The sequence below is a fragment of the Dromiciops gliroides genome, chromosome 3 (genome assembly GCF_019393635.1).
Source record: "Dromiciops gliroides isolate mDroGli1 chromosome 3, mDroGli1.pri, whole genome shotgun sequence".
NCBI classification, from domain to species: Eukaryota; Metazoa; Chordata; class Mammalia; order Microbiotheria; family Microbiotheriidae; genus Dromiciops; species Dromiciops gliroides.
The window spans coordinates 391,284,947-391,297,931 of NC_057863.1; the positions used below are offsets into that span (position 1 = coordinate 391,284,947).

At 38.0% G+C, this 12,985-nt stretch overlaps 1 protein-coding gene across 1 annotated transcript; it reads left to right on the plus strand.

Annotated features, from left to right (window-relative positions):
• Window positions 1–4,549: 4,549 nt before the first annotated feature.
• TSN (translin) lies at window positions 4,550–12,491 on the plus strand. Its single transcript, XM_043996974.1, has 6 exons — window positions 4,550–4,846; window positions 5,995–6,088; window positions 7,299–7,395; window positions 8,939–9,054; window positions 10,076–10,155; window positions 11,784–12,491. Exons 1-6 carry the CDS (start codon window positions 4,781–4,783, stop codon window positions 12,015–12,017), a joined length of 687 nt encoding a protein of 228 aa, XP_043852909.1. The 5' UTR covers window positions 4,550–4,780; the 3' UTR covers window positions 12,018–12,491.
• The last annotated feature ends 494 nt before the right edge of the window (window positions 12,492–12,985 follow it).

A 12,985-nucleotide genomic window follows, 5' to 3' on the forward strand; every position in this document is an offset into this window, starting at 1 on the left:
CCTGCTCCCCTCCCCCACCTGGGTCTCCTGCCGCTGGTTGCCCGCTGGGGTGGGACAGTTGAATCCTTCCCCCCAATCCACTGGTACCCCTGCACTTACCCCCCCTCCACAGGCCAGCCCATTCATTAAAGTGGGCCATGACCCTTTAATAAATGGTTATTGACTTAGAGTTCTGCCTCTGTGGTGTTTCTTACAGATTGGCCATTTTTGGGGTTTGCACTCTTTCCCTTTAGCTTGTAAACTCCTTGAGGGCAAGAAATGCCTTTCATCATCTCTCTTTGTTTCCTTAATACTTAGTATAGTGCCTAGTACAGAGTAGGTCCTTAATAAATGTTTATTTTTTATTTTTATTTAATTTAACTTTATTATTTTTTGTGGGGCAATGAAGATTAAGTGACTTGCTCAGGGTCACAAAGCTAGTAAGTGTGAAGTGTCTGAGGCTGGATTTAAACTCAGGTCCTCCTGAATCCAGGGCTGGTGCTTTATCCACTGTACCACCTAACTGCCCCCTTAATAAATGTTTATTGATGGATCAATTGACTCCTAGGTGTCTGTCCACCCAACTTTGAGAACTGCTGCTTTAGGGAACATAATGCTGGCTTTAGATTCAGAAGACCTGGGTTCAAATCACTGCTTTGCCATTTAACTAGGTGATCTTGGGCAAATCACTTATTCTCTTTGGTCTTTAGTTTCTTTCTTTCTTTCTTTTTTGGTCTTTAATTTCTTATCAGTAAAATAAATGAATTGGACTGAATGACCTTTAGAGTCCCCTTGAGAGGAGTTGGAGCAAGGTGAGAAAAATAGTACATGGTTGGAGAGTCCAGCTGAGTCATGTTGGTGAGAGAACATGACAATCTGATGTCTGGAATTAGAAAATTACTTAGGAGATGGCAGGCCCTAGAGCCAAGGATCCTGCTGGTTTTAGGATATAGTTTCTTTCCGAAAGTGCATAACAGTGCTCTAGGACAGCTGGACCCTTAGCTGGAGAGAATAGATATGACAGTCTAACCAGGACCAGTTTCAGGAGGTTCAGTGAAGTTTCATATCAATAAGAGGACAACATGATGGCTCAGTGGGTTCAGAGATGTAAGTTGCCTTGCCCACACATATCTTTTCTCTTTGTGAACTCTATGGGTATCACTTTTCCTATTAATGCAGTGTGCCTTAGGTTTATGTGGGAGATATTTTGTTTCTTTTTATGTCATTTCAGCAAATGCCAGGGTATGAGTTAATTGTGTTCTTTGGCAGATTAGAGAAAAGGTGAAGGTTCATAATCTATGTATAATTTTAGCATTGTGGACCCAGAGAGGGCTTTAACCTGGGATAGTTGTCTTCTGGGAACCCAATCTCTCTCTCTCTCTCTCTGAAATCACAATAGTGAGCTACATAAATTTGATACATTGGTTTTTTGTCTTTTTTTTTGCGGGGCAATGACAGTTAAGTGACTTGCCCAGGGTCACACAGCTAGTGTCAAGTGTCTGAGGCCAGATTTGAACTCAGGTCCTCCTGAATCCAGGGCCAGTGCTTTATCCACTGGGCCACCTAGCTGCCCCCAATACATTGTTTTGACATAGAAAACGTACATTTTTCAACAAACACCCACACAAACCATATTAACATGTCGGGGGTTCAGGTTGAGGTTGAGGATTGGAGACAATAAATAATTGACATATCAGCACCACCTATGTTTTGCAAACATAGCCAACACTTCTACTTCTTCATTAATTTCCATGATATCATCTCAATTCAGATATAGTCTTATAAAAATCTCTATTAGGGGCAGCTAGGTGGCGCAGTGGATAAAGCACCAGCCTTGGATCCAGGAGGACCTGAGTTCAAATCTGGCCTCAGACACTTGACACTTACTAGCTGTGTGACCTTGGGCAAGTCACTTAATCCTCATTGCCCTCCAAAAAAAAAAATCTCTATTAATCTTATTTTGTACAGCAAAAGCATGTGATACATTCTGAGCAAGTGCATGCAAATAAATTGCTTGCTTAGTTTCTATCTGCAAAGATTGTACAGACTCAGCCAATGCTCCTGAACTAGTTAACACAGAAATAAGAGCAATTATTCCAAAAATTACACAAGAAATACATCTCTTTCTCCTAATTTTTTCATGTAGATAATGAATGACTTGATCGCTAGAGGATTTAAACCAATGTACATCCTTAGCAACCAAGAGAGTATAAGGTGTTCTTCTAATCACAAAGCATTTTTATCCAAATTTACATTAGGCCCTGTACATTCAGAAACACTACAGTTAGTACAGGTAACTTCCCAATAATAAGGATGATGTAAACCAGGTCCATTCTTCTTAGTAATATTGATATTCTCAACCAAGAGTCTTAAAAGACAGAGAGGAAGGCCTCCAGTATTTGTGGGAGTACACAGAAGAGAAACACTGATTAAAAAATTGTTGTTTTTCTATTTGCATTGTTGGAGGGAATATCCCTCCAACAAAAAAATATAAAACACAAATCCACTAAATCAATCAGGCATTTAAGTACTATTTGGCTAGATACTGTGGTTGAGATACTGGGGAGGATTCAAAGACAATAAATAGGTCTTGGGGAAAAGATAATGAGCTCTCTTTCAGATTGTAATGGGAATTTTTTTCCTTTTATTTTTACTATTTGGGGCTCAGGGCTATTCTTTCTGCAACTTTTGTTCAACTGAAAGCCCATCTTCTGTTAATATTAACTTCACCTGGCCAAAACCTGTCCCATGGGATCTGGAAGAATCTCTGCTGTTCCTAATTTCTTGGCGATGTGTAACTCCCCTATTTGTGAACCCTCTAATGCAATTGACTTAGTTTACCTATAGAGTGGAAGCAGGTGTATTAGTTATGAGATTTTTGACACTTTACCTTTGTTCAATTTTTATAACACTGAAGAAAGCATGGGATTATAAATCTAACTTTAAAAAATTATGGCCTAAGAAAAATGTACAAGAATATAATGTGTAAAGAATTATTTGTCACTCTGACATAATTTTTCTGAGACCTTCTTAGAATCCTAATGGTTCAGATTTTTGTCTGAGATACGAATTTATGCTTAAGCATAATAATAAAACCTACTTACTTCTTTAATTTCTGTGTTGGGATAGATAAATTTCAGCAGTTGTTAGGCACCACAGGTACTCAGGAGATATTTCTCTCATGACAATTTAGAGCTGGAAGAGACCTGTGGTCAACAACAATCCCTTCATTTTACAGTTATGGAAATTCAGGCCCAGAGAAATTAAATGACTTGCCCAGCATTACATAAAACAAGCCTCGCTCTACTATTGTGGGTTTTAAAATTTTTATTTATTATTTTTTGGGGGTGGCTTTCCTCAATGATTTCTTTGATATGGGGTCTTAAAATTAGTCTATTACTAGCCTATCATTTCCCCCATCATCTAAGAGATGTAATACTGGACCTCCAAATGTTCAAACACAACAAAACATCGCCAATGAGGTTCTTCCTAATTCAGAGTTTGTGATAATTCTGACAGCTCAGCATCTATGATTATTATTGCCTAGAAACTGTCAGAAGCATAATCTAGAGCTTTTATTGTGGGGATAGGTGACTTTTTGTGATTTAAAAATTTACTTCATTTTTTTTACCATTTATGCTTTGGTTTAGGACATACACTGTACATAACATTATATTCATTCCCTTAACACGTTCTGGCTAATTTCCTTTACTATGCCTCAGAAGCTTCCTCACCCCTGCACTTCTCACACTGAAATTATACTTCATGCCAGCCAGCCTCTTCCTCTGCCTGGCTGGTTCCTCCCAGATTTCTCATTTTAAGGAAATCTCTCAGGTCAGCCATGTCTTCCTTCCTCTCCAGAAGGAACTCTTGTCTCTCCAGACATTGCCACTATTTTCCTCTAGCCCCAAACCTTTCATGTGTTTACCTCCCATTAGCGTGTAAGCTCTTAGGGCACATACTTTCTTCCTGCTTTTATTTGTATTTCAAGTGCTTAGCACAGTACCCGGCACATCGTAAGAGCTTAATAAAAATTAATTTGGATGCTGTTCTTTCCTCTAATCCTCCTCTTAATTGGTGTTTTCATTACTGCACTATTAAAATAATAAATTATAAGTATAAAAAGAAACTAAGAATTTAGAATTCCATCAAAAAATAACACTTTGAATTAAGATGAAAGTTTCTCACTTCTTATGTTCATAATATTCACTACCAGAAATGCTATCACTCTGACTCCTGCCTAAAATAAGAGCTAGCACTGCGTGTGATTTTTTTAAAGCTGTTGCAATAATTACTAAATTTGCCACGCGTACCTCACTTTTCAACGCCTTTAAATCAATTGGTTTCTCCTCCTTCCCTTCGCTAACAGAGGACCATATGCCTGGGGGGGGTGGTGGTGATGGTGATGACCACACTCCAGGATGTCCCATGTCGTGCCTGTTCTAAATTTTTGGACAACAACGCCCATCTCTTTTGTCGCTTAGCATCCCCACCGCCTTATTCGGAAGGAGATAAAGGACGTGGCTAGACCCGTAGAGGGCTGCAGGGAGTGCTTTCAGAGCCCCAGGAATGAACAGAGAACCCGCCATTGGTATCAGGCAGTTCCGGGGGCAGCCCCTCGCCGTCCCTGGCGCGCCGAGGGGCTAGCGAGGACCCCTGCGACGGCAGCGACGACGGACTCGTGGGTGTGAAAAGCGGGAGTCGGGGCGGCAGGTTTTCTATAGTTGCCTTAGAAACGGAACTGCTTTCTCTCTGTCCTTCGGCCCTCCCGGAACCAGTGTTTCTCCCTGCCTCCAACAGAATGTCTGTGAGCGAGATCTTCATCGAACTGCAGGGATTCCTGGCTGCCGAGCAGGACATCCGAGAGGCGAGGCTTTCTCCGGGTCCACCACCCGGCCTCCTCCCCCTCTCTCCTCAGCCCCTCCTCCCCCGACACCCTCCCTGTTAGACCTTTGTCTCTTGGACCTTCCTTCCTCCCAGCAACCCCCAGCGCTTCCCTTCGTAACCCGGTCCTCAGGCTCCTTGTCTCTGGCTTCTCTCAGGCCCGGGTTTCTACCCCGCCCCCCTCCGGCTCTTGTTTTTCCTTTTTGTCTGGGAAAATTTCCGGCGGGTTTTGTACCTCATCCGGGAAGTATTGATAGATCGAGTTATTCTAACTTCATTGTACAGAACATCCAGTTGTTTCCAGATCCTTAAACCTGCACCTGCAGCATCATGGCTAGGCTCACAGCCTTGAAGATGGAAGAGAATATATTTCATTTAGTCTAGTCTAATAATTTTACTTGCGGGTAAATTGAGACCCAGAAAGGGGATGTGACTTGCCCTAGGTTACACTAGCAGTAAATAGCGTTCAAACCTACATCTTTTGACTCCAAATCCATTGCTCTTTGTTCTGCTTCTCGGCTTTAAAACTCTGGAAGCAGAAAAGGAGGTGTACAGGATGTTGGGTTTTGGGGGCAGGTGGCAAATAAAGGGCTAAAGTCCGGTTTGATTCTCAACCTCTGGAGATTTAAAACTCTGTAGTCAGTGTCCTTGGAATTAGTTACAGTGACACTAATGACACTAATATAAATGTCAAGGATTTACAAAGTATGGAAAAGATGTGGGCCCCTAAGTCACATCAGTAGAACCATGTTTTCTTCTCTAATGCTCCTCCCCTTTCACCACGACTTAATTTTATTTTCTTAATTTTTGTTCGTTGATGGTAGTGGGATTATTAAAGTTTTAGGGTTTTTTTGCTTGTTGTTTTGGTCTTTGCTATGAAGGAAAAATGAAGAAAAAGTGAATTTTTAAAAGTTGTGAACTTTGTATGTTTGATTTGGTATGTGGGAACAAGTGATAATGACTTGAACTGTGCAGTTTTTTTCCAGCTGAATGTTGATCAGGTGGGTGGTCTTTTTAGTGTAATTTTGAGTGGGAGGTATGAAAAGCTAAAGCTTTATGAGTTTAAGGTTGCAGTGGTAGAGATTGTGTTGAATTTATTTCATAATTTAATCTTTAATTCTCCTCCTCTAGGAAATCCGGAAAGTTGTGCAGAGTCTAGAACAGACAGCCAGAGAAATTTTAACTCTGCTTCAAGGGGTTCATCAAGGTGCTGGATTTCAGGACAGTGAGTTCGTATTTGTTTTGATATTGATATTAAAGAAGTCATCACTTCTACAGTATACACATTTCCAGCCAATTATTGAAATGAACACATTATACACGTTTGGCCTTGTATTTTCCATTTAAAATGTCCATTTCATTTTTTAAATTATGCTATTTATGAACTGGAGGAATGAGTTGCTATTTATTTTTTAGGTTCACTGAATCTTAAGATAGGTTTGTATCTTTAACTTGCTTTCAAATATCTGTATCATATAATATGCTGTTTAAAATACTGTGATAAAATTCCACCAAAAGTATAGCTGTGGCATTTGAAGGTTATTGTTTTGTTCTTTTGTTTTATAGTGTCTAGTTGAATGTGCTATAGCTTTTATTTATTCATTTGTTCATTCTTTCATTTTTCTTTTGCGGGGTTTTGAGGGTTAAGTGACTTGCCCAGGGTCACACAGCTATTAAGTGTCAAGTGTCTGAGGCTGGATTTGAGCTCAGGTCCTCCTGAATCCAAGGCCAGTGCTTTTATCCACTACACACCTAGCTGTCCCATATAGTTTGTATTTATAAACTAGAAGTAGTAACTAGTGCTTTTGATTCAACGATTTTACAATCAGCTCCAAGAATTAGAAGCAAATTTAGAGTCAAACTGAAGATCCTCATGAATAGCATGAGCCCATGTGGTTGAAGTAAAGTTGCATTAGATACTACTATAATAGTTTTTCTTGGCATTTGTCAATGGTATTGTTAACGACTGACTCATTGAAGGAAAGGGGTTGGCTAACCAGACCCAATATAATGTGAAAAAAAGATGTCATTAATCACATGGGAACCAAAGACAGTCTTAGTTACTAAGAGTTCATTAAGGTTATGAAAAATATCAAAAGGCAGTTTGCATCCTTTTGCGGAAAACTTTTGTTTCTTCATAAAAATCTTTTTTTAAGCCTCATCTCCCATCTTGTGTTGTCTTTTTTTTAAATTTGGACTTACACTAGTTTGTTTTCATGTATGTTTTTAATTGTTTAGGTCACTGTCCCTTTCAAAGTCAAGGTTACTTTCAGACTCAGTTGAGGAAACAATTGTATGTTATGATGGTTCTGAAGCAAAAAATATGTTGCTTTGTTTCCAGGTACTTTACATATGGAGACAATATTAGGCTAGAACCTTATGTGATATTCAGTCTTGCCTTCATTTCTTAATTTTGATCATCTTTTTACGATCAGTTCCAAAGAAATGTCTGAAAGCTCGAGAACATTTTGACACAGTAAAAACACAACTAACATCTCTGAAGACCAAGTTCCCTGCTGAACAGTACTACAGGTTTGTGAGAAAATTAATGTTTTGTAGAAAGCCAAAGTAGAAGAGAACATCTCATTGATGTTATTAGTGAGCTATACCTGAAACTCTTCAGACGCTGTGCTGAGGCGTCAGGTTAGAGCTAGATGAGACCATGGGGTCAACTTTATTTGAAGCTGAAAGTTTTGAGTTTTAGTTTTAGTTTTTTTGGTGAGGCATTTGGGGTTAAGTGACTTGTCCCAGGGTCACACAGCTAGTAAGTGTCAAGTGTCTGAGGCTGGATTTGAACTCAGGTCCTCCTGACTTCAGGGCCGGTGCTCTATCCACTGCGCCACCTAGCTGCCCCTGAAGCTGAAAGTTTAAAAAAAATGAAATATTAAAGTCCTTATGTTTATTTATTTATTTATTTAAAAAAAATTTTTTTTTTTGGTGGGGGGATGAGAGTTAAATGACTTGCCCAGGGTCACACAACTAGTAAGTGTCAATTGTCTGAGCCCGGATTTGAACTCGGGTCCTCCTACTTAAAGTCCTTATTTAAAGACTGTTATTTTGTGTTAGAGCCTAGTAACATTTAGCCAAAATTTTAGAATTAAGCTGTTTCAGTTTCCATTAATTTCTTTCTTTCTTTTTCTTTGGGGGGGGTGTGAGGCAATTGGGGTTAAGTGACTTGCCCAGGGTCACACAGTTATTAAGTGTTAAGAGTCTGAGGTTTGGGGCAGCTAGGTGGTGTAGTGGATAAAGCACTGGCCTTGGATTCAGGAGGACCTGAGTTCAAATCTAGCCTCAGATACTTGACACTAGCTGTGTGACCCTGGGCAAGTCACTTAACCCTAATTACCCCACAAAACAAAACAAAAAAACCAAAACAAATAAAAAAAAAAAAGTCTGAGGTTGCATTTGAACTCAGGTCCTCCTGAATCCAGGACCAGTGCTTTATCCACTGCGCCACCTAGCTGCCCCTTCCATTAATTTCTTTTTTTTTTTTTTTTTTTTTGCGGGGCAATGGGGGTTAAGTGACTTGCCCAAGGTCACACAGCCAGTAAGTGTCAAGTGTCTGAGGCTGGATTTGAACTCAGGAACTCCTGAATCCAGGGCCGGTGCTTTATCCACTGCGCCACCTAGCCGCCCCCCCATTAATTTCTAAGAAAGACAAATTTTAGAGCAGTGAGACCTTTGGATAATCTAATTGAGATTAATTTTTTTAGGTACGGAAAGTTGAGAACCAGAGAAATTAGTTTGCTTGTCTGAATTTACAAGGCAGAGCTATGATAGCTGGGACTAGAGCCTACTTCCCCAACCTCCCAGGCATATATTTAGTGAGTGTTTCTAATTTGGGTAAAGTTTATTTATTTATTTATTTAGAGTTTTGAGTTCCAAATTCTATCCCTCACTCATTCCCTCCCTTCCTCCCCTCTCCCCCTCCCTGAGGTGATGAGCAATCCGATATAGGTTATACCTATGCGATTATGGGTACAGTAAAGTTGAGCAAGAAGATACCTTGAAGTGGGAACTAACTTTTTCTAATCACCCAATTTAAGTTTTAATTTATATGCTTATTTCATTGCAGATTTCATGAGCATTGGAGGTTTGTATTGCAACGCTTGGTCTTCCTGGCGGCATTTGTTGTGTATTTGGAAACAGAAACACTTGTAACCCGAGAAGCAGTTACAGAAATACTTGGCAGTAAGTTTGTTCTTAAATTAATAATGTCTATATAATTTGAGATGACCAAATCTTTTTTTTTTTTTAATGTATTCAAGGAAGGGGGTACCATAGTAGTATTTATTTTTGAGGGAGGAAAAAAAGTTGGACATGACCTAACAGCCTAAGAAAAACCAATAATAAATAAGGTTGTGAAAAGTTTTGGGAAACTAAAATAATTTGTTATGTCCATAACTGACTTGAGGGGTATTTTAAGAAAATTAAATTTTTTTCAATTAACAAAAATATTTTGTCTCCCCACCTTTCTCTATTGGAAAAAAAAAAAACCCTCTTATAATGAATTTCCATAGTCCAGCAAAACCAGTTCCCTCATTGGTCATGTCCTAAAAAGATACGTCTCATTCTGCACCCTGAGTCCAGTATATCTTGAGCCATCACGTTTCATCATGAGTTTTCTGGAATCGTGGTGGGTCATTGTGTTGATCAGAATTTTTAAGTCTTTTGAAGTTGTTTGTCTTTCTAATATTGTTGTTTAAAGTGTTCTGGTTCTGTTCACTTCACTTTGCATCAATTCATATGAGACTTCCCAGGTTTCTTTTAAACTATCTTTTTCTTTTTTTTTTCTGTTCATCCTTTATTTTTTTAAAGTAATAAACATTTTAAATTATAGTTTTGAGTTCCAATTTTTGTCCCTACTTCTCTCCCTCCTCTCCCCCCTCCCTGAGGCAGTAAGCAATAAGATATGGGTTATACATGTACTATTATGTAAAACATTACCATGTTAGTCATTTTGTGCAAGAAAACTTGAATAAAAAAGAACGTGAAAAATAGCATGTTTCAGTCTGTGTTCCATCAATATCACAGACTATTCTTTTCATAATTTCTTATGCTACAATAATACTTCATTACATTCATGCATCATAATTTGTTGATCTATTCTCCATTGAATGAGTACTTTCTGAGAGGGACAATTTGAATGTGCCTTTATATTGGACCCAAATTCTATTCAAAGCATAACCTTACTTTACTGTGACATTTTTAGTTGAACCAGATCGAGAAAGAGGATTTCATTTGGACATTGAAGACTATCTTTCTGGAGTGCTAATTCTTGCTAGTGAACTGGTAAGAGACCACTAATTTATCTTTTAAGAAAATCTGCTTGTTGAATTATCAAAGTATAAAGTCAGTGAATAGTTAATGTCATTAGCATCTTTTTTAAGACTCCTTATCATTGAACAAATGTTTCTGGAACATGTATATGTTTCTATAGCCTTCAGTGAACAATTATTGAGTGCTCATTATGTGCCAGGCACTATGCCAGATGTTGTCAGAGAAACATGCAAATATATCCATGCCCTCAAGTAGTATATAATCTATTGGATGAACATATGAAAAGTTAATGAACTACAAGGTAGTATATGTGTCAAATGAGTACAGAAGATATCTTAGATGTGTTTTCCTTTTTTAAGATATAGTCTGGCCATGGGGAAAAGATTAAATATATGAAATATAATTACAGAAATAGGATATCATCAAATGCACATTATATGGTAAAGACTATAAATGTGATAGGAATTCAAAGAAGAGAATGGAGTTAGTATAAACTGGAATCATCAGGGAGGTTACTTGTAGAAGGAAGACCTTTATCAAGACATTGGGTTTGAAGAGGATTTGTTTTAGACAATATTACATTTTTTAGCATTGGATCCCTAAATCTTTCGTATGACTGGCCTAGTGGTAATAATAACAACTCTTATTTATATAGTATTCTTTTTTTTTGTTTGTTTGTTTTTTTTTTTAGTGAGGCAATTGGGGTTAAGTGACTTGCCCAGGGTCACACGGCTAGTAAGTGTTGTGTCCGAGGCCGGATTTGAACTCAGGTACTCCTGAATCCAGGGCCGGTGCTTTATCCACTGCACCACCTAGCCGCCCCATCTTATTTATATAGTATTCTAATGTTGATAGCAGTTCTTTTTGTTAGGTAGTGAAAATATATTTATCCCCATTTTATTGGTGGGAAAATAGAAACTTAGAGAAGTTATGACTAGCTAAGGGTCCCATAGCTGGTAAATATTACAGGTAGAACTTGATAGTTTTCTGCCTATCATTTTGTTACACCATATGTATTTCATTACGAACTACTTAGAAGACTTCAGTAATACTATGTATCTCTATCTAGATTTTTGAAAAGAGCTGAACCTCTGAGGTCTTTATCAGTTTTCATTTGCTTTGTACAGTAGTATAAATGAGTTTTTTGGGTATTTTTGGGTTTTTTTGTTTTGGGGTGGGGCAGTGAGGGTTAAGTGACTTGCCCAGGGTCACACAGCTAGTAAGTGCCAAGTGTCTGAGGCCAGATTTGAACTCAAGTCCTCCTGAATCCAGGGTTGGTGCTTTATTCATTGCACCACCTAGTTGCCCCATAAATGAGTTTTAATTAGTATACACACACAATTCAACATACTTTATTGCACGACAGTTTAGATCTAATTGGAGAAATCTTAGAAGTTGTTTAATTACAATAAACTTTAGCAAGTCTTAAGTAGGCTGAAATTGTATTCAAATGGTTTACCTTCAATTGAGAATCTGTACTAACTATATTTACTTAATATATATAGGGAGGTAGAATTTGATTCAGAATACCTAGACACTATTTACCTCCCCCCCTTTTTTTGTAGTTGTCTTTTAAATCAAGTGGTGCTAAAAGGTAGCATTTTAATAACATTGTTATTTTTTTCCCCCTTTGCGTACAGTCTCGTCTGTCAGTTAACAGTGTCACTGCTGGAGACTATGCCCGTCCTCTTCATATTTCTACTTTCATCAATGAGCTAGATTCTGGCTTCCGACTTCTCAACTTAAAAAATGATTCACTGAGAAAACGCTATGATGGCCTGAAGTATGATGTGAAGAAAGTAGAAGAAGTAGTCTACGATTTGTCAATCCGAGGTTTCAATAAGGAAGCAGCAGCTGCGTGTACAGAGAAATAGATTTCCTTGTTGTTGGCCTTGTTTACCTCCGATGGTTGCCAGTGAGGGGTGGGAGTTTTAATGACCCTCTCCCATGTTAGTTTAGAAGATGCAAATGCTAAAAACTTCTCTTTATTTTCTTACCAGTTGCATGGTGCAGGTATAAGAAATGAGACACTTTTTTTAAAGGAAAAAAAGCCTTCAGAAGGACAGAATTCCCTTTTTTGTTTGCAGTGAACTTATTCTATAATTCATTGTATTTCAGTTCTGCAATATAGTAGTAACTGCCAACTTCTTGTTAAAAATAGTTGTCACGTTAATCCTGATTTCCCTTGTGTTGAGTGTTTGGTGTCTAGCTTGTGTATTTTTCCTTCTGTGATAATTCCTACTCTTTACATATCCCAAAAGGCAAATCAGTCATGCCTGGATCTGGCATGAACTTATAAATAGACAATTAAAAAGAATTTTTGTAAAATTAAAAAAATACACAAAATATGCTTTCTGGTTAAATAATGCTTTTTGTTAATTTAATTCCTGTGAATGAATTGAGTGTCAAAAGTTTTTTATGGGATGCAGTTCTTAAGTATTCTTAATATTTGTAACAATAAGATTTGATTTGCATAAGTAAGCTAAAAATTATTTTTGAGGGGTGGAGTGTCTACTTGGACTTAAGTTTTTGGTGATTTTTTTACCCTCTTTTTAAAGGGTTATTAACAAGCTCAGGCAAAAGTTTAGTGTTTAAAAACTTTGGCTTTTTGATGTTGCCAGAATGATTCATTTCCATAACTATTACCATAAAAACAGTCTACACTTAGGTTATGGTTACATGCTTCATGTGATAAATGCCTACATAACAAACCACATTTCTAGAAGCCAGCTAAATAGTTGGGACTGGTAGCATGCAACCATTAATATGAATTATTTTTGCAGAAATATCCTGTATACTACATATTTATACTACATAAATGAGAGTTCAACAGTTTGTACCT

Coding starts and splice junctions, on each gene's coding strand:
- TSN (XM_043996974.1), top strand. CDS start 4,781: ATGTCTGTGAGCGAGATCTTCATCGAACTGCAGGGATTCCTGGCTGCC. Junction 6,089..7,298: donor AGGTGCTGGATTTCAGGACA/GTGAGTTCGTAT, acceptor TTTTACGATCAG/TTCCAAAGAAATGTCTGAAA. Junction 9,055..10,075: donor AGTTACAGAAATACTTGGCA/GTAAGTTTGTTC, acceptor TGACATTTTTAG/TTGAACCAGATCGAGAAAGA.